Source organism: Anabrus simplex, chromosome 4 (genome assembly GCF_040414725.1).
Source record: "Anabrus simplex isolate iqAnaSimp1 chromosome 4, ASM4041472v1, whole genome shotgun sequence".
NCBI lineage: Eukaryota > Metazoa > Arthropoda > Insecta > Orthoptera > Tettigoniidae > Anabrus > Anabrus simplex.
The window spans coordinates 291,030,904-291,052,048 of NC_090268.1; the positions used below are offsets into that span (position 1 = coordinate 291,030,904).

The 21,145-nt window shown below is 37.6% G+C and overlaps 1 protein-coding gene across 6 annotated transcripts in view; it reads left to right on the forward strand.

Moving 5' to 3' along the window:
• The window catches only part of Nrg (Neuroglian), a 216,328-nt gene that overhangs the window by 28,950 nt on the left and 166,233 nt on the right, over positions 1 to 21,145 (forward strand). For all 6 annotated transcript variants that reach the window (XM_067145580.2, XM_067145575.2, XM_067145577.2 and 3 more), the window contains exons 5-7: positions 138 to 331; positions 10,703 to 10,842; positions 11,188 to 11,349. In XM_067145580.2, coding sequence (XP_067001681.1) covers positions 138 to 331; positions 10,703 to 10,842; positions 11,188 to 11,349 — 496 coding nt within the window. The remainder of the gene's footprint in view (positions 1 to 137; positions 332 to 10,702; positions 10,843 to 11,187; positions 11,350 to 21,145) is intronic.

Genomic DNA, 21,145 nt, shown 5'->3' on the forward strand with positions numbered 1-21,145 from the left:
ATGAAAATATCTTATATAGAGTAACAGTCACTGAATTTTCTGTATGACATGACATGGAATAACCTTATACCTGTACTTAGGAAATTCACTTTTAGGTGTATGTATGAGTGAAACCTTTCTTGTTATTTGTTCAACAGGACAGTATCAGTGTTTCGCGGAGAATGAATGGGGTACAGCAACTTCAAATTCTGTCTTCGTTCGAAAAGCAGAATTGAACTCATTTAAGGATCAGCCACCTCAGACAGTAACTGCTCAAGAGGGTGAACCATTCAAATTGACGTGTCAGCCACCTGATGGCTGGCCAAAACCAATTGTGTATTGGCTCATACAGGCAAGTAAAGTTATGTTTGATAAATTGCTTCTGGATTCCAGTGTCTTCTAATAATAATAATAATAATAATAATAATAATAATAATGTCCCGAAGATGTTAACATGGACTATGTTTCTCAGTTCTATATCAGAAACCTGCAAATGATGAAAAACCCAAAATTAACGAAGGACGGCAAGATATAATCCTATCAATTGTTAAGTTTATTTGTAGGGCTCATCTCAAACGGCCGTAGACCTAACATGGCTCTTTGGCCCCTACTGCCACCATATATGAACCTGCGTGTAATTGGAATGGCAGTAGTGTGGAATGTTGTGTGTGTGTGGAAAGGAAGATAAGGGAGGTCATAAACACCCAGTCCCCAGGCCAGGGATATTAATCATTACAATTTAAAAACCCTGACCTGGCCGGAAATCAAACCCGGGTGACAGGTGGACGCGTTGCCCCCTACACCACAGGGGCGGACTTATTTACAATTTATTTACATTTAAAAGATACACGAAATATACTATACACAAAAAATATATTATGCACAAAATTGGTTCAACTCTTTTCCAGTTACAGTCATTTGACGTGAAATTTTGCCATTAGGTTTTTCCTGAACATTCAAATTGAATACACCAGACAAGTTGGACATGCAGATTTGAAGTATAGGTAGTGGAAAATATTCTTCCTGTTACCCGGAGTAAAATATTAATTAACTAAAGTACCAATTGCACACAGTAAGAAATAATGATGTACAGTAAGAAGGAAAAGTCTTAGCTTTTATAGGCCTCCTTCTTTAATGTTGCTACCATAACTGCAGAAAGAATTGCTGCTGCTATCGCTGCTCACGTCTCTCTGTAAGAAGTAGTCTTCACTCGTAACGTATTTGAGATTACAGTTTTCTTGAAGCTCCTTTCAATCACCTTTGAAGAAATAATGTCTCAAGAGAACAATGCGTTTGTGATCATTGCCAATCTAAGTATCCTATTGTGAGTGAAACAAACTAAAACAAAGAAAAAAAATTTCAACCGTTGTTTTTAATTCAAAGTCAAGGTTATTTCTGTAATATAGTAGACCTAATAAAGTAGTCTTATGTAATGTACTTCTAAATGTTGAATTTGTAGTTATTGATGATGATTATGTACTTGAATAATAGAACAGAGATGGTGTATTAATGTGTTTAATTAACACTCCAACTATCGTGGGGACGAAAGTAAAAACATGAATAATAATCAGAGAGAATAAAGATAATATTAGAAGCACAGAACATCAATATATAAAAGTCTTTGAAACCCTAACAAAGTTCAAGGAGCTTATAACACATATGAGTTTATACACATATATTGATACTAGAGGCCGCCACAAATTAATAACACCCAATTCATCATCCTGCTTGAATTATGTTCTTGTACTGTCACTCCGTAATCCTGCGTACCGTTACCCCTCATGGGTATTTGGGCGCATAGCTGCGTGCAATTACACCCGCCATTAGAGGAGTTCAACTGTGGAAGATTATGCAAGCAGAAAACAAAAGTCCTCTAAACTGGAATTAGCGCCGAATTAGTTGTATTTTAAGGCTGTACCACATTACTCCTAAATAAATCGGCTACTTCTTACTAACATCAAAATCAATGAAGCCTTACAATAGTACAAAAAACCAGAGATTAACTATTATAAAACACGGTCGAAATGTGCGCATCACCACCACAACAAGACTCGACAGAACTTAAGTTGCCAAAATCGCTGCTAGGCTAGGACAGCAAACAGACCCATACAGTGCTGCCACGTTCTGAAATGTAGATGCGTACCTTTACCTGCTGCATACAAAAAGAACCCTGCTTTCCCAATGCTTCCCCTTGCTTCCAATAGTGCATATGATAACACTCTTTTCCTTTCTTATCGATTGACTTTGTGGGGTATCAAAACAGATTGGCGTCTAATCTGTACTTCCTATTTGGGAAAGAAAATATTACAGTAGAACCTCGATAATTCGAAATCAGTTAATTCAAAATCCCACGTAATTCGAAGAAGCTCTTGTTCCTGGAAACATGAGATACAGTTTTGAATGTTATTTAAATTGTTTAATTCGAAATACAGATAATTCGTAATTCGAAGTACAATGTCGGCCCCATTACCGAAATTCAGACTTTTAATTTGAAACTGCCTTTACATTTTAAAACAATAGTATGTTACAGAGTAATTTCAACTCGAAATTTATCCGCGTAATAATAGAACGCGTGTTCCGAAACGTGGAGGGGTAGCTTTCCGCACTTACACTCACTTCGGTGGGTCTACAGTGCGCTTCATGATTGCCAAGTTGAATGAAATCAGAATTCTTTTGTATTCAACCTTTTAAGGAACGCCGTAATATCACGCAACAGGCAGTGTGCGGGAAAACAGAATACGCGAACACTGGCGATGCCGACAGTTGACGAAAAAGCGTTGGTCATATAATAAATTCGTAGGCACCGAACAATACTGTCATTGCTGATGAAACTGCATTGCTTTATTTTAATGCGAGCCCAAATGGTCTTATGGTTTTAAAGGAGAAAGAGTCAGCCGGGGAATCGTACAAGGGTCGGGGATGGGGGTCATAGTGCGTTGCAATTGCAGTGCACATGGAAGCGAGAAACTTTATCCCCTCATCATAGAAAAGTTGAATAAGCTACAATGTTTTAAGGGCATCGAGCAATTTCCATCCCAGTACAAAGCATCTAAAAATGCAAACAGTACAGATATCCAAAAAATATGCATTTGCACAGGGGAACCAGCATAATTTATCCTCGTCTTTGAATCGTGCTTTTTTTTTTTTTTTCTTTCGTTGCATGAGGTTATATTTGCCAGTGAGATATGTAAGTGCATTATTTGAACATTGTAAATGCTCCTTGTTGGATACATTTCGGAAATAGTTTTTCCATGCGATTGGAAAGATTTAAACTGTGAATCGAGGTGATTGCATGTATTAATGGGTCTTAGAATACTTTGTGACGTGGCAAGTGTTTACATTTCTGAAGTACGAGAGAAGTGCCATGGCGGGAAATTGTACAAGGATAGAGTCATAGGAAAGTTTGATTTTAGGGCCCATCGGGTACTTTCTGTGTAAATACAAGGCATCTAAAATGCATACAGTATAGTACTCCAATGAATAAAGCACTTGCACATGGGAGCCAGCATAGATTTCTCCTCGTCTTTGAATCGTGCTTTTTTTTCTTTCTTTCTTTCGTTGCATGAGGTTATATTTGCCAGTGAGATTTGCAAGTGCATTATTTGAATACTGTAAATGCACATTTTTGGATAAATTTTGGAAATATTTCTTTTTCATGGCATTTGAAAGGTATAAACTGTGAATCAAGGTTAACTGCATGCAGTAACGGGCTTTAGAATATTTTGTAATGCGGCAAGGGTTGGTACTTCTGAATTGCGAATTGGCAGTTAATTCGAAATCACGTAATTCGAAGTACGATTTTTGAGTCCCAACGACTTCGAATTAACGAGGTTTTACTGTACTTCACTTTCTGCTTCTAAATCACAAAGCAATGACTCGGTGATTTTGGTTGAAATCATTCAGTATTTGTTTGGCATAATGATGTTCTTCATTGAAGTCTGCATAAGATGAATCAACCGCCTCGGCCAACTTTAAAATCAGAGATACTGATCTCGTGCTACAGCTGTTTCTTGTCTTACAGCATTTTGTGGGAAATGGCATATCCATTGTTGCATAACGAAATCTGTGCAGATCCTCCTCTGTTTGTGGAAATTTGCCACCGTTTCGGGCTGCAAAATGCTTTGTGGGACTTCTTGGATGCTTTAAGTGCAGTTACTCGCGCACGATAGGTGCATCCTAAGAAAATATGTATGCTATGTTATGCTTAACTCTCTTGGAGCCAGGCGGTACTGCGAGCATCCGCCCTTTAAATTGCCAGAGCCGATCAGGTCGGCCTTTAAATATCCAGTCGGAAGTTGCCAGAGGCGATTACATCGGCTGGCTTAAATTTCTGTGATGTGCATAATTTTGTGGCAACCTATAGTGACGTGCATACTTTTGTGACAACCTATAGTAAAGGGGCTATAAGTTATTGTGTGTCTGACCTTGCTTTGGAATTTATAAGAGGGTGTTCTAGCTTTTCTGTGTTTAGAAATACCGCTAACCCGTCAGTACGAGATTGCTCCTTGCAGTGAATGGGAAGTGGTTCACGTGATATATTTTCAGCAGGTATTGATGACGATAAATTAATGCAGTATTTGGAACAATGCAACGTTAATGCGGATGATTTATCGGATAGTGATAGTGAATTTAGTTCATGGAGTAGTGAGGAAATTACACCAGACACGTCCCCGGGATCACCAAAGCTAAAGAAGAGACGTGATAAGTGATTAGTGTAAATACCCTTAAGTGCTTCAACAGTGGTCTCAGACTTTCAACAACATTATATAGCTGGTGATGCGTCTTCTTCTCAACAGTTTTCAGTGAGTAAATCTATTTTGTCATTTTCCTTCTTTTTACTAGTGACATAATAAATTTGAATTTGCATTTTTATTGTTTTTTACTTTTCTCGTTCAGAGTAATTATTATAATTCTATTCAGGAACAAATTCTCTATCATTACGTAAATGCCGGTCCCCGCGGATCAAGTGTAGTCTGCCTGCCTCTCACATGGAAGTGGGTTCGACTCCCGGACGGGTGAAGAATTTTTACCTGGATCTGATTGTTGGTTCGAGGTCCACTCAAACTAAGTGACCGTAAGTGATTACAATTGAGGAGAGATCTGAGGCTGAGGGAGCTACCTTGTTCTAGAAAACCAAGAATAATGAACGAGAGAATTCGTCTCACTGACCATCCGCCACCTCGTAAACTGCAGGTCTTCGGGTTCAGCAGCGGTCGCTTGGTAGACAAAGGACCATCAGGCCTTTAGTGCCAGAGATGTTTTAATTACGCGTATTGTATTGTATTGTAAAATATTTTTAAAAAAATGGATACTGGATCCGAAAACGAGAAAAAAGGTTTTCCGTGAAAATAAAAACTATAATCTCAACTATTATTTTTTACTTAATAGCTCAGAACAATTTTTATACAATCTAGTCCGCACATATAAAATTTCTTTTCAGTATTGGCCGTACATCGATATGTAAATGAATTTTATCGGTGAGTAAAATTGTCTTTTTTTTAATTAGTTACATACGTTTGAATTTTTTTTTCCCCGTTCAGTGTAATTATTTTATAGAATTATATTTAGAAATAAATTCTACATTATCACGTATATTCTTTTGCATCGTAGGTGATATTTTCAAAGTAGATATTGAGAGAGAAATTGCGAAAATGTTTTTCTCTTCCTAAAAATAAACGATATCGACAATCATAACGTCAACAATAATACTTTTTAATTCTTTATATCACTCTGAATCGGTTATTTATTTTATGTAGTCGATGTGTAGAAAATTTCTTGCCGGTATTTGCCATACACCGGTAGATATACGCGAATGTTAAAATGCCTGAATTTCCACTAAAGTCGGCCTGGCACTGTACGGTAGTAGAGTGGAGGTGGAGCTCTGGCCTCTTCCAGCAGATGGTGAGCGGCCGACCAGATCGGCTCCTGGCTCCAAGAGGGTTAAACACTATGTGCATAGAATACTGGAATAAGATATTGATTCTCTAAGTTGCAATTTATCTGAATAATCAGGTCAAAGTACATTATTTTTCCCAAATATCTTCACTGGCTGCTGCAAGTGTGTTTCACTAAAACACTAAGCTAGTGAAATGGGGGGAGAAGAATCACTGGAGAACTTGATAGGGATGTTTGTGCAAACATGAAATGAAATCCAGAATAATATCTGGTTTTACGTGTTTTGAATATATCCACTTAACTTAGTTAAGTTATAGGACAAATTTACCATATTTAGTTGTATATTAGACCACCCCCACTTTTTTCTTTTTTTTTTTTTTTTTTTTTTCCCCAGCCACAGAAAGTAAGTTGGTTCCAATATGTGATATATGAGAATATGACTTCTACGCCTACATGATGGTGTAATGGTGAACATGTGACTTTTAGGCTTATATACTGTATTTTCTCGTAATACACGTCACAGCATAATAGATGGACCCCAGTTTTCCACTTAAATTTTTCTTTGCATTATGGATGCTTTCCATTTTCAACAAAAATTGTCTTAGTAGGTAATATTTTTTTAAATGTACAGATTGCTGTATGCAATAAAACTAGTAACATAGATAAACGGCTGCACACTCGGTTGTGCTGAACACACAATACTGTCCACTTGCTGTGGAACATAGTATTTATTTCCTTAGCATGTGTTAAAGGGGATGACATTGTGCAGTGTTTTTAGAGCGTGTGGAATAATTATGGTGATAATGAGAAATGGAGGATGGAGTAGTCATGAAAACTCCTTACTTTCATTCCCGCGGCCAGGCTGGCCCGCAAAGAAATCCTGACTAGCTCATTTCAACATGCAAATTCCTAACTTTGAATGTTCTTGAGGTCTGGGTCCCGAGAGTAAAAGACGTTGGGTGTGCTCGACGGCTGTATTCGCTTAAATTAATCTGATGGACGCCTCCATCTCGCAAATCAATCATTTTCGCTTCATGAAATTCCATAATACTTAACCTTCGGTTGTCTATAACTACTTACTTATCCTAAAATATTATAAGCAAGTTTGACCATGATCATTCATTAAGTTAAAAGAAGCTTGAAAGTAAAATAAAAATGAAATATTCTTGGAAATGAATCCTTCTGTTCTCCTGAAGTTAATTAATTAATGAGGAAATAGTTCAAAGATCTTTGATTCAAAATAAACATTTTGTTGGAAAGTAGGAAACAATCTTGAGATGCTTCGTAGAATTCTATTAGATTAAATTAAGATCTGTTTAAATGAAGGTATTTCCCTAGAATCTCCTAAAAATCACAATATTTTGCAGACCTATCTGGAAAATTAACGGGCATTCTTCTTTTTGCGTAGATTTAAATATCCATATTTTATATATCCATGATTTCATATCATAGCTTTGCTGGCAGGACCTAGTGTTTACAGTGCACTATGTCTTCTGGTATGGGCTAGAGCAATTTTGTTACTTTCATTGACCTGTCTCAGCTTTATCCTTAGCTTTGACAAAATGAAAGTGACTGAGGTATGAGTAATGCTAGTAATGCCATTCCTTCTGCAGCCAGTCCCTGCTATGAATGGTGTGAAAATATTGCTCATAGGGTCAGTTGGTGCATGCATTTCAGTGGGCTTGGCAGACTGATGTGTAATAGCAACTTGTGGCTCGGTGAGGAAAGCAACGGGAAACTACCTCACTCCTCATTTCCCTAGTACGCCTCTTCAGTGATGCCTAGGCCATCTATGACAGCTGATGGCGGAACTGTTGAGGATCCAACCAGCCTTCGGGCTGAGGACTAAACATTCATACACAGCTAATCAATGATGTAAGAAAAATATTAATTTTCTGATTTACATCGAGGATTTCAGTTTGTGGTTCTCATATGCGGACACATCAGGAAGAAAAGTTAAATAAGTCATTCAACATGCAAATTCCTAACTTTGAATATTCTTGAGGTCGTGCGTCCCGAGAGTAAAAGACGGGTGTGCTCGACGGCTGGATTCGCTTAAATTAATCTGATGGACGCCTCCATCAAGTAAATTGCATTTTTTTAAATAATTTAAATTACCATTACCAATAGCTCATGTGGATATTGTTTCTTGAAAAAAATTCCATAACTTAAATTAAGTGCCAATTGTTATATCACGTACAACATATTAACATGTGATCAGTAATTTACAACACCTAACTCATCATTTCTGAAAATATATATTACATCATCTAAGACTTTCACAACCAATATCTTTATCAACTAATTATGGGTAACCTCTTCATGAACATCGTTGAGATGAATAAGTATGCACTATATCTCTGTTTACTACAGGAAACACGACTGTGGTCAAGAATTTGGGTTAATGTTGGTTAATTCTGCTCAATTTCACCTATACAGATTCATCTCGATGATCTACCAGTGCCTATCCGATATATGTAAGCTGTATCGATTATATTTAACGTTGGATGTGGAATACATTAACATATATCATGGAATTAAATATCTGCACTCTTAACCTTAAATCACATCTGCTAACTCAATATCACCATTAAAATGCATCACCATCATTACTCTTCTTCTTATTCAACTATTCTTAATATACATATTATCCATTTCATATCTTCACATCATATTTCTTCTTTCATTTCAATAACTCTCATGCATACTTTGACTCGACACAGATGATTCCATAACTATCATCTATTCACTTAAATATTCCCTTCCTTCTCAATTCTCTTTGGATTCACTTCATATTACTCATATGTCCTCACATAATCCAAGTATAACAAGTATAACCTGTACATTGCACAGTATCACCTTCATTTCATAACATAACACCCTAACTTATCCATTACATTAACCATGATGTCGGTCTACTCCTCACAATTCAAGTAAATTAATCTCTTATTTATGATGGGTAACATTATGAACGCATAATTAGGTTACCAATGTTCTAATACATCCTAGCCAAAGAATTGCTATATTCTGTCAGATGACTACCTATTATCCTCCTCCATCGTCATGTGTACGCGATTTCACATTTAAATCCACTCTTCTTGAGCTAAATCAACGTTTGCACTGCACAATTATTTGTTTATCACACTAAGAAATGGCACTTTTGAAACAAATATCTAATTTCCTGACTTATCTTTTCTTCCCTTAGCTCCATCGATGTTGTGGTTAGATGTACTAGGACATCTATTAGGTAGGTCTGGTTGCTACATTCCGCTGGTCTGTGGGAATCTGTGGGCAGGTCATCCATCCTTCTACGTCAACTCAGGTCATCTTCCCCGGACAGTCGGCCTCGGTCTTCTTAGCTCATGTTGCTGTACATATTTTGCGGAGATATAACAAAAATATAAACGGACATGATCAGTTTCGTCATCTTAGTATGTTCAAAGCCTTCTAACATTCATAATTATATGTGTTGAAACAATTGCTTCTCTTAAGTTTAATTCAGTTATTGTCTTCCAGATTACCAATATGTCTACCTATCTTCAATTGTATAATTTGATTTATAATTTTATATATTGCTATAAATTCCCGTGGCTTTCTTATTTCTTGCCAGCGATCTTAAAATAATATTCGCTGCTCCTGTTTGTAATGTATTTCAATAAGCCACTTTAACTACTTGGTTTAATTATGTGACTCTACGCAATATTATATAGCTTTCGGCTCTCTTCTTCAAAATATTATCTTCAATCCTCTAAACTCTTGATCTGGTGCTTGTAATATGCTATTATTCTCGCAGTTAGAACGTCGCTCCATGTAGCTTGCAATGATTTTTCTTGAGGAATAATAATGCCATAACAATCCTATGTCCTTCTTTATTTCACACCGCCTCCTTGATAATAATTCTCGGCTCATGTACGCTACAAATATTATCTTCTTGGCATCAATGATTGAATTCGCATGCCATGTCTATTCTTCTCGCGGCATAATGTCCATTTTTTTCCAAACTGTTCATTTATGACAGTGAAATGGCATGACGTATTGATATATAGTCCTACAAAATTCGAGATTTCCAGCACTTCCAAGTCTTTTCCCTACTTTACTTGGACTTCTAAAGTTATAACCTGTGACCTGTGAGAGTTTTCCTTAGTTAAGTTACGTCACCTGAAAGTATTAGCATTCAGCCAGTAGATGGCATCATAATTCTTGAATTGACAAAAGTCAGTTAATCTTGTTCTTACATGGATTTATTTGACACAGTGAGAATTTGTATTTGGAAACAGAGTTTTATTTGTTACAAAATGCCAGTTTACCTCGTCTGTGTTGACATAAGGAAATTATATATTACTCTCCTTGGAATGTGATTGTGGATTGTGTTTGAATGTTACTGTATTTTTTGCCTTGTCTTTTTGCTCCAGAGAACTGCTGTGATAGTAGCTTACACAAAAGTCCTGTGACTCTCAGTCTGATCTTAAAAGTGGTGTTTGAACTGCATTGAAACTAAGCACAGTTGGTTTTAGAAAAATATATTCAAATCTAAAGAAGGGAAATGCTTCTTTCTGTTATTTACAAAAGTTTCCTCTATAGAGACAAAGGATATGTCTTGAAAGATTAATGAAATTGCATACAACTTTGATAAAATATTCCATTTAACTCTAGAGTTCATTTTTCTGGTGTCCGTTGTTACTACTTGCTTCATATCTGTTTGCTTATTTACATCTCTTCTTTGGTGGTGATAAAAAGAAGCAGGAAGATTCAAGTAAGGTTTAAAATGTTTATATCAAAACCTTAATAACTTGTGTAATTTAGCTTATTCTAATAATGTCTTTTCCAGAACACTGATGGCGGAATAAAAAGCATAAATAATTCCCGCATGACTCTTGATCCTGAGGGTAACTTGTGGTTCTCCAATGTAACTCGTCATGATGCTAGTGATGACTTCAGCTATGCATGTGCAGCTACGTCAGTATTCAGGTAATCAACTCCTTAGTTTCTTGTACTTCTATCTTCAATTTACGGCATTTTTTGTTACGAGTATTGTTTGAGGAATCAAGTGACAAGTGCTGCAAGATATCTTTTAAATGAAAGAATTTCAGTACTATGTGAAGAGTCTTGTTTGGTTACCTTTAATTGTGTAGATTATGATGTGTTCTCATTGGGGGGGGTCAGTCAATTTACATCAGCTTGTATTTATACCCATCTCACTGATAAATAGAGCATTCTAATTTTTCTGTCTATATTTATTACAATCATATACTTTTTTTCTATACTGCTTTCATTTGTCTTTTTATTATTATAATGTTGTCTTGTGTTTTATAGGAATGAATATAAGCTGGGAAATCGTGTTCTGTTGAATGTAATTGCAACGGGAGCCTCAGCATCTCAAAACAAATACCCTCCAGTGAAGCAGTATGTTACAAGGAAGAATGAGGTTGCTTTGCGGGGTAAAAGGGCTGAGTTATACTGTATTTTTGGTGGAACGTAAGTATTTTAACATGGAAGAAATATTATATTAACTGTTTTTTATGCTTTTAACTATATGCAAGTGCACTTACAATATAGTTTGTAGTTATAAAAATACTGTATTAGCTCGTGTTCTGCTTGCACTTAAAAAAACTTCCAAAAGTGAGGTGCATGTCATGCACGAAGACTTAAGTTTGGGTCATGTTCCAAACTACGTTATATGATGGGTGTATCACTTCCAGCAAACTTCTGCTCTCGAGACTTTAATTTGAGTCATGTTCCAACCGATGTTATAGTATTTGACTGGCATAGAACTTCTGGCAAACTTCTGCTCTCGATTCCATGTGCACACACTGCGCTGCGACAGACACATAGTGAAAATACCCTTTTGTATTGAGTTTGCAAATATGAGTGGTAAAATATTGCGTTCCGTCAGTACTGCAGAAAATAGAGTTATTAAAGGGGTTGAAGAGTTAAGGAATTGTGCAGCAGGAAGAAAATGGCATTCCATAATCGTGCGTTACAGATTTAATCAAGAGTCGTGACGAGTGGCCCACCGCACAGCATACTCAGCCCACTCACTTTGATAGCCCAACCCGACCACTGCCTTTTACTCTCCTTACGTGGCCATTTTTTAGCCAATACCACTGGGCTTCTCAGCCAACTGCACTCAGCGGGCTGAGATAAGCTTCACTGTTCCAACTTAATATTGTGCGTACTACCAAATGATTTCTATGCACTTTTATGCAGATTGTTCACTAAGCACAGTGCCTTTTCCTTATAAGTGCATTTTCCTTGTTACGTATTTCAAAATATGGTAATCTCAGGTTGTAATTAAACATCATTCCTGCACTGTAACGGCAGTTTCAAAAACGGAACTTTTATTCATCATCATTTTCATTACCTCTTGTCCAGCTCCTGCCAGGTCGGGATGGTGATGGCACTTCTCTACTTTTGACACTCCGTCCACCACTCCTCTTCAGTACAGTAGAACCTTGATAATTCAAAATCGGTTAATTCAAAACCTCGCCTTATTCGAAGCAGCTCTCATTCCCAGAAACATGAGGTACGGTTTTGCATGTGATTTAAATTGTTTAATTCGAGATATGAGTAATTCGTAATTCAAAGTACAATGTTGGTCCTGTTACCGAAATTCAGACTTAATTCAAAACTGCCTGTACATTTTTAAAATAATTAGTATTTTACAGAGTAATTTAAATTCAGAATTTCTCCATGTTTGAAAGAACGCGTCTTCCGGAAGGTGCACAGGGGTAACTTTCCACACTTTCACCCACTTCGGCATGTCTACAGTTTGCTTTATATCTGCTAAATTCTAGGGGAATCTTGATTATTTTGTATTCGACGTTTTAAGGAACTGCAAGTGACTAATCTCATGTTTTAATCCGTATTGAAATCTGTTGATATACAATAATAAAGTTTTATTATGAATCCACCTGTTCAATACATTATAATGTTATTACATTTAAAATAACTTCATTAGTTAAAAAGTTATATATGGGACATGTTTCGCTCCCTTATAGAGCATCATCAGCCAAATCTGATCTCAAATAATTGTTATTTACGTAAATAAAGACTTAAGAACTATTAGAACATTTTTGACAAACTTAAAACTTATTCTATTAGAAAATCATAAAATATAAAATCTTTGTATACATGGCTTAATTACATGTGCTTAATAGAAAGACACATTAAAATTATGGAAGAGAGAGTACTAAAATATAAAATAAATAATATATATATATCATGTCCAAAATCCTAGAAAGACGTGAAGATCAATCTTAGGACCTAAATTTGAGGATTTTCTTAGCAATGAGATCTGGTAAAAAGTTATTTATCCCTTGTGGATAAGAGTCTATAAAGATTCAAATTTATCGTCAATTTGATGATTGAACTTATAACAGGGTAAATGTTGGTCTTCAAGAAATTTAAATGCTTGTTGTCATGTGACCTCGGCAAATGCTGTTGAAAAGATATGTTCTTATAGATGTCAATGACCGTTCGTTGAACTAATGGATTTGATAAGGATGATTGAAAGGGACGTAAATCAACGTTTGTATTGAAAGCTGCTGCTTGGTTTATCTTGTTGAATGTCCCTCCAATTGCTGTTTGTCGGTTTGGTGTTGTCCGAGGTTATGTGGTAACTGTCTGTTCTGTCAGCATTTAAATTTCTTGAAGACCAACATTTACCCTGTTATAAGTTCAATCATCAAATTGACGATAAATTTGAATCTTTATAGACTCTTACCCACAAGGGATAAATAACTTTTTACCAGATCTTATTGCTAAGAAAATCCTCAAATTTAGGTCCTAAGATTGATCTTCACGTCTTTCTAGGATTTTGGACATGATATATATATTATTTATTTTATATTTTAGTACTCTCTCTTCCATAATTTTAATGTGTCTTCCTATTAAGCACATGTAATTAAGCCATGTATACAAAGATTTTATATTTTATGATTTTCTAATAGAATAAGTTTTAAGTTTGTCAAAAATGTTCTAATAGTTCTTAAGTCTTTATTTACGTAAATAACAATTATTTGAGATTCAGATTTGGCTGATGATGCTCTATAAGGGAGCGAAACATGTCCCATATATAACTTTTTAACTAATGAAGTTATTTTAAATGTAATAACATTATAATGTATTGAACAGGTGGATTCATAATAAAACTTTATTATTGTTTTAAGGAACGCCACAATATCACGTAGCAGGCAGTGTGCGGAGAGGTCGAATCCATGAACACTAGCGATGCCTACAGTTGGCGAAAAAGCGTGGCTTATATAATCAATTCATACGCACCAAACAGTATTGTCATTGCCGATGAAACTGCACTGTTTGTTTTATTTTTTTAAATGCTGGGGCCGAACGGACTTATGGTTTTAAAGGAGAGAATTGCCAGCGGGGAAAGGTACTGTGCTGTTATGCAGTGCACACAGAACCGAGAGACTTCCTTTCCCCGTCATAGGAAAGTTCAAAAAGCCACGATGTTTTAAGGGCGTCGGGCACTTTCTGTGCAAGTACAAGGCATCTAAAAATTCAAACAGTACAGCACCGGGCGAGTTGGCCATGTGGTTAGGAGCACGCAGCTGAGCTTGCACCCGGGAGATAGAGGGTTTAGAATCCCACTGTCGGCAGCCCTGAATATGGTTTTCCGTGGTTTCCCATTTTCACACCAGGCAAATGCTGGGGCTGTACCTTAATTAAGGTCACGGCCGCTTCCTTCCCATTCCTAGGCCTTTCCTGTCCCATCGATGCCATAAAACCAATTTGCGCCGGTGCGACGTAAAGCAAAAAAAAAGAAACAGTACAGTAATCCAAGAGATATAAAGCATTTGCACATGGGAGCCTGCATAATTTGTCCTTGTCTTTGAATCGTGTCTCTTTTTCTTTCATTGCATGAGGTTATGTTTGCCATTGTTTAATCCAAGTGCATTATTTGAATAATATAAATGCACCTTATAAGTAGAGGTAGACCAAGACGACGATGGTTAGACTCGGTTTCTAACTATTTAAAGAGGAGAGGTATAGAACTAAATGAAGCCACAACACTAGTTGCAAATCGAGGATTGTGGCGACGTTTAGTAAATTCACAGAGGCTTGTAGACTGACCGCTGAAAGGCATAACAGTCTATAATGATTATGTATGTATGTATTAGATACATTTCTGAAATAGTGTTTTCCATGGCATTTGAAAAGTTTAAGCTGAGAATCAAGGTGATTGCATGCATTAATGGGTCTTAGAAGTGCCATGGTGGGAAATCGTAAAAGTATAGTCACTGTACAGTACCGTACTGTTGTAACGCGGACGGAAACGGGAGACTTTCTCCCCTTGTCATAGGAAAGTTTGATAAGCCACGATGTTATAAGGGCATCGGGTACTTTCCGTGCAAGAACAAGGCATCTAAAATGCATACGGTACAGTAATTCAATGAATAAAGCCTTTGTACAGGGAAGCCAGTATAGATTTCTCCTCATCTTTTAATAATGTTTTCTTTCTTTTGATTTCATTGCGTGAGGTTATGTTTGCCAGTAAGTTATCCAAGTGCATTACAGTAAAAGCTCGTTAATTCGAAGTCGTTGGGACTCAAAAATCGGACTTCGAATTACGTGATTTCGAATTAACCGCCAATTCGCAATTCAGAAGTACCAACCCTTGCCGCGTTACTAAATATTCTAAGGCCCGTTACTGGATGCAGTTAACCTTGATTCACAGTTTATACCATTCAAATGCTATGAAAAAAGAAATATTTCCAAAATTTATCCAAAAATGTGCATTTACAGTATTCAAATAATGCACTCGGATTTCTCACTGGTAAACATAACCTCTCGCAACGAAAGAAAGAGAAAAAAAAGCACGATTCAAAGACGAGGAGAAATCTATGCTGGCTCCCATGTGCAAGTGCTTTATTAATTGGATTACTATACTGTATGCATTTTAGATGCCTTGTAATTACACAGAAAGTACCCGATGCCCTTAAAATCGAACTTTTCTATGACTATCCTTGTACGATTTCCCGCCATGGCACTTCTCTCGTACTTCAGAAATGTAAACAATTGCCGCGTCACAAAGTATTCTAAGACCCATTAATACATGCAATCACCTCTCGATTCACAGTTTAAACCTTTCAAATGCCATGGAAAAAACTATTTCCGAAATGTATCCAACAAGGTGCATTTACAATGTTCAAATAATGCACTTGGATAAATCACTGACAAACATAACCTCACGCAACGAAAGAAAAAAAAATCGCACAATTCAAAGACGAGAAATTTTTTTGCCGGTTCCCCTGTGCAAATGCATTATCTTTTTGGATTTCTGTACTGTTTGCATTTTTAGATGCTTTGTATTGGCATGGAAAGAGCCCGACGCCCTGAAAACGTAGCTTATGGAACTTTCCTATGACGTGGCGATAAAGTATCTCGCGCTCACGTGCATTTTCTCTTTGCTAAGACCCCCATCCCTCACCCTTGTACAATTTCCCGGCTGGCAATTTCTCCTTTAAAACCATAAGGCCGTTTGGGCTCGCATTGAAATAAAGCAATGCAGTTTTACCAGCAATGACAATATTGTTCGGTGCCTACGAATTTATTATATGAGCCACGATTTTTCGTCAACTGTCAGCATCGCCTGTGTTTGCGGATTCTGTTTTCCCGCACACTGCCTGTTGCGTGATATTACGGCGTTCTTTAAAAGGTTGAATACAGAAGAATTCCGATTTCATTCATCTTAGCAATCATGAAGCGCACTGTAGACGCACCGAAGTGAGTGTAAGTGCGGAAAGTACCCCTCCACGTTCCGGAACGCCTATTATGAAGCGGAGCGGATAAATTTCGAGTTGAAATTACTCTGTAACATACTATTGTTTTAAAATGTAAAGGCAGTTTCGAATTAAAAGTCTGAATTTCGGTAATGGGGCCGACATTGTACTTCGAATTACGAATTATCCGTATTTCGAATTAAACAATTGAAAAAACATGCAAAACTGTATCTCACGTTTCCGGGAACGAGAGCTTCTTCGAATTAGGCGGGATTTTGAATTAACCGATTTCGAATTATCGAGGTTCTACTGTATTTGAATACTGTAAATGCACTATGTTAAGTACATTTTGGAAGACACACTGGTGGAATGATAGAGTAAAGATTAAAGTGAAGGAAAAGAAGGCGTGGAAAGCATGGAAAACATCTAAAACTGAAGAAAGTAGAAGAAAATATGTGGAGGCAAAGATTTTGGCCAAGAAAGTAGTGGAGGAAGGAAAGAGGTAAAGCTGGGCCTTATTCACACAGAAATTGAGAGATAATATGCTGGGCAGCAAGAAATTATTGTATGGTATCTTAAGAAACAAAAAGAGAGATCAAGTAAACACCAGATTTGTGAAGGATGAAGGTGGCATAATATTAACAAAGCCAGAAGAAATAAGAAATAGATGGAAATAGTATTTTCAGAAGCTGCTGAACATAAAAATGGATGAGTCATTCAATGGACGACCAGGAAAGGGAATTAGTTGATGAAGAAATTACAATGAATGAAATTGAAATGACAGTAAGAAAGATGAATAATGGGAAAACTGCTGGAATAGATGAAATTTCAGTGGAGATGATAAAGGCAGCTGGAGCTGTAGGCCTGCAGGGGACACATCGGGTTCTCAGGAATGTCTGGGAGAATAAGGTGGTCCCTGAGGATTGGCAAAAAGGAATAATAATCCCAATTTTCAAGAAAGGAGATAAAGTTGTGAAGAACTACAGGGGAATTCTAATATCCCATATTGCTAAAATAATGGAAAGGATACTGGAAAGTAGAATAAGGTTGAGGGTTGAGAATCAGATACAGGAAAATCAGTTTGGTTTCAGAAGTGGAAGGTCAACTATAGAGCCCATTTTCATTATGAGACAACTAATGGAAAAGTAATGGGAGTACGGGAATGATATGGTGATGACATTCATTGACATTGAAAAGGCATATGACATTGTCCCCAGGACTAAGACAGTCTGCTGCAAAAAGGAATTGGATAATTATTAATAAAAATGATCATGGCATTGTATAAGGAATGTTGTAGTTACGTGCAAACACAAGTTGGCAGGACAAGTTGGTTCAAAATAACTAGTGGGCTGAGACAGGGAAGTGTTCTATCACCAATCCTGTTTACAATAGTAATGGATGACATCAGAACAGCAAAAGCAGCATATGGAGTAAGAGAAATGAACGTGATGTTATTTGCAGATGAAATCCGGGAAGAAATTTGAGTGGAAGAAATGAATGATGTAATAGAGAAGAGCCGACCAGGATGGTTTGGACACAAAGGGAATGAGTGACGAAAGAATGCCAAAAAAGGTGATGGAAATGCATATCCAAGGAAAGAGAGGCCGTGGACGACCACGATTGAGATGGAAGGATACAATCCAACTCAGTATTATAGAAAGAAACCTGGACTGGGTCACAGTGTTGGAGGAGGAGTAGTGGAAAGACCGAAGAAAGTGGAGAGGAACCATATTTGCCCCTACCCGGCTACAGCTGGAAAAAGGGAAATTATGATGATGACTTTCCATGGCATTAGAGAGGTTTAAACTGTGAATCAGTGTTAATTGCATGCAGTAACAGGTCTAAGAGTATTGTTAGATGATAGGCTGTGTTTATTCTGTGAACTTGGGAACTCTTGAAGACTTTTATTATTATCAAAACCCCTGTTCGGTTGTTTGACTAAGAGAAATCGAGATGACATGTGATACAAGTGTCAATAAATACTTAGTGGAAGAATAAAACGGGTAGTTTTGTTTCTGTCCTAACATTAGTGGTGACACCGACGTGATCACCAGCCGATATCGGTAAGTCTAAATATCCTTGCATTATTATTATAACAAAGTGAAAGTTGCAAGATGTTATCAGCCGTGAAAAGATGCCAGGCAGTAAGAGCAATTTTTACTAAGACTTAAGACAAGTTTATTGAAGAGATAGACAGCGAAAATCTCGATAAAGAAGTTGTGAAAACGAAGTTTACGACTGTTGAGAGGTTAGCGGCTGACCTACAAAACCTAGATGATAACGTCACTTCGTTGATGCTAGAGGATGAAAACGCCAACTTTGAGGCCAAGTATTTAACTTCTGAAGAACGTTGAGAAAAGATGGACCATGCAAGAGTGATGATGGAGAATTTTACTGCAGCTAATTAGGTACAATTTGTCAGTGTGGTGCAATCAAATGCTTCATCACCGGCTGCAGATAGGAGAAAATTAAGGCCCCTGAAAATAGAATTAAAGACATTTAGCAGCGAGATTAAGGACTTTCTAAGCTTTTGGAGCCATTTTAAGAGAATGCATGAGGATGATGAGATGGAAAACGAAGACAAGTTTCAGTATCTGATTCAAGCAACTGTCGAGGGCTCAAGAGCACGAGAGATTGTGGATAGTTTCCCTGCCACCGCGGAAAACTATGAGAAAGCCATTGAAAGTCTGCAAAATAGATTGGTAGAGAGGAACTTTTAACGGAATATTATGTAAGGGAGCTGCTGTCATTAGTAATTAAATTAAGAAGGCTGCTGGTGCAGAAAACAAGAAAGCCCGTGATCTATCTCGGCTGTATGATAACTTAGCTCACCTGTGTGCCCTGGAATCTATTGGCATTTCATCAGACAAGTATGCGGCGATGCTATTTCCACTTGTAGAATCCTCCATACCAGAAGATATTCTGAAGATCTGGTTACGAAATCAGCCAACACTTTGGGAGGATGATGGAAGTCAAGTCTATGGAGATTGGGTAAAACAATTGATGTTATTTCTGAGGACGTAGAAAATGGAGAAAGAATCTCGCTGGCAAATGCTGGATTTAAATTAAGTGAAGACGAGGCCCAAAGAAACAGAAGAAAAGAGAAGCCCCAGCAACTGCAATGGATGTACTCTCCTGTGAACACAAGAGCACTAGAGTTGTCTGTATATTTTGTGACAAGTCTCATGAAAGTAAGGAGTGCTTCCAGGCACAGAGATTATCGCTTGAGAAAAGAGAGATATCTTGAGAAAGAAGAAAGGATATTTCGTCTGCTTGAAGTCAGGGCATCGAGCAAGGGACTGTAAACACAGAGTAAGTTGCATTGTTTGTTTTAAGACGCATCATACGATTGTGTGCTCTCAACTGGTGACCAAGCAGAATTGAGCATCAGAAGAGACAGCAGAGAAAGTGCTGAATGTTTCGCTCTCAAATCAGTAGAGTTCAGAAGTAGTTCTGCAGACCCTTCTAGTGAACCTTGAGACCAACGGAAAATTGCGCACTGTAAGAGCCCTCATTGACACTGGTTCTCAAAGATCCTATATATTGAAGAGAACTGCGGAGGAAATGGGATGTATAGCTGTTGACTCTGAAACAGTGATATACACACTGTTTGGGGGAGGTTCGACGAAAGAAATAAAACACAAGTGCTACAACATTAGATTGAAGAGCGGGGGCTCAGGCGGTTAAGGTGCTGGCCTTCTAACCCCAACTTGGCAAGTTCGATTCTGGCTCAGTCCGGTGGTATTTGAAGGTGCTCAAATACGACAGCCCCATGTCGGTAGATTTACTGGCACGTAAAAGAACTCGTGCGGGACTAAATTCCGGCCCGAAGACCTTAAAAAAGTAGTTAGTGGGACGTAAAGCAAATAACATTATTATTATTAGATTGAAGAGTTTGACAGGAGACTTTTCATGTGAGGTACAGATGTTGGATCAGCCCCTAATATGTGGTGGCATTGCCCGCCCTAAAGGTGGTTCCTGGCTTAAAGAACTAAAGACGAAGGGGATTCATCTTACTGACATGGGAGTTCGACAGCCACCTGTTGAAGTACTGTTAGGAGCGGATGCTTTAGGAAAACTATACACTGGCACAATAAAGGAACTGCAGTGTGGTCTCACTGCCATGGAAACGAGACTGGGATGGGTTGTGATGGGCAAGTTTATTACCAAAACTGAGTCTATGACCCATGCCACTATGCTAACTACGCTTCTAACCCACACCTATCGATTAGCGGATCTTTGGAATTTGGTATCACAGACCCCTGTGAAAGTCGAACAAAGGAAGAAGTAGAAATTGCCGTGCGAAACCATTTCAAGGAAACTGTGAAAAGAGATCCTGGGGGAAGATATGAAGTCAAGTTCCCTTGGATAAATAGCGCTGAAGAGTTACCGGATAATCGAGGGATAACAGAGAAGAGATTGCTCTCAACGACATCAAAACTCTGTGCTATTGGGAAACTTGAGCGCTATGATGAGGTGTTATAAACGTGGCTAATGGAGGGAGTAACACAAATCGTTCCAGAAGATGAAGT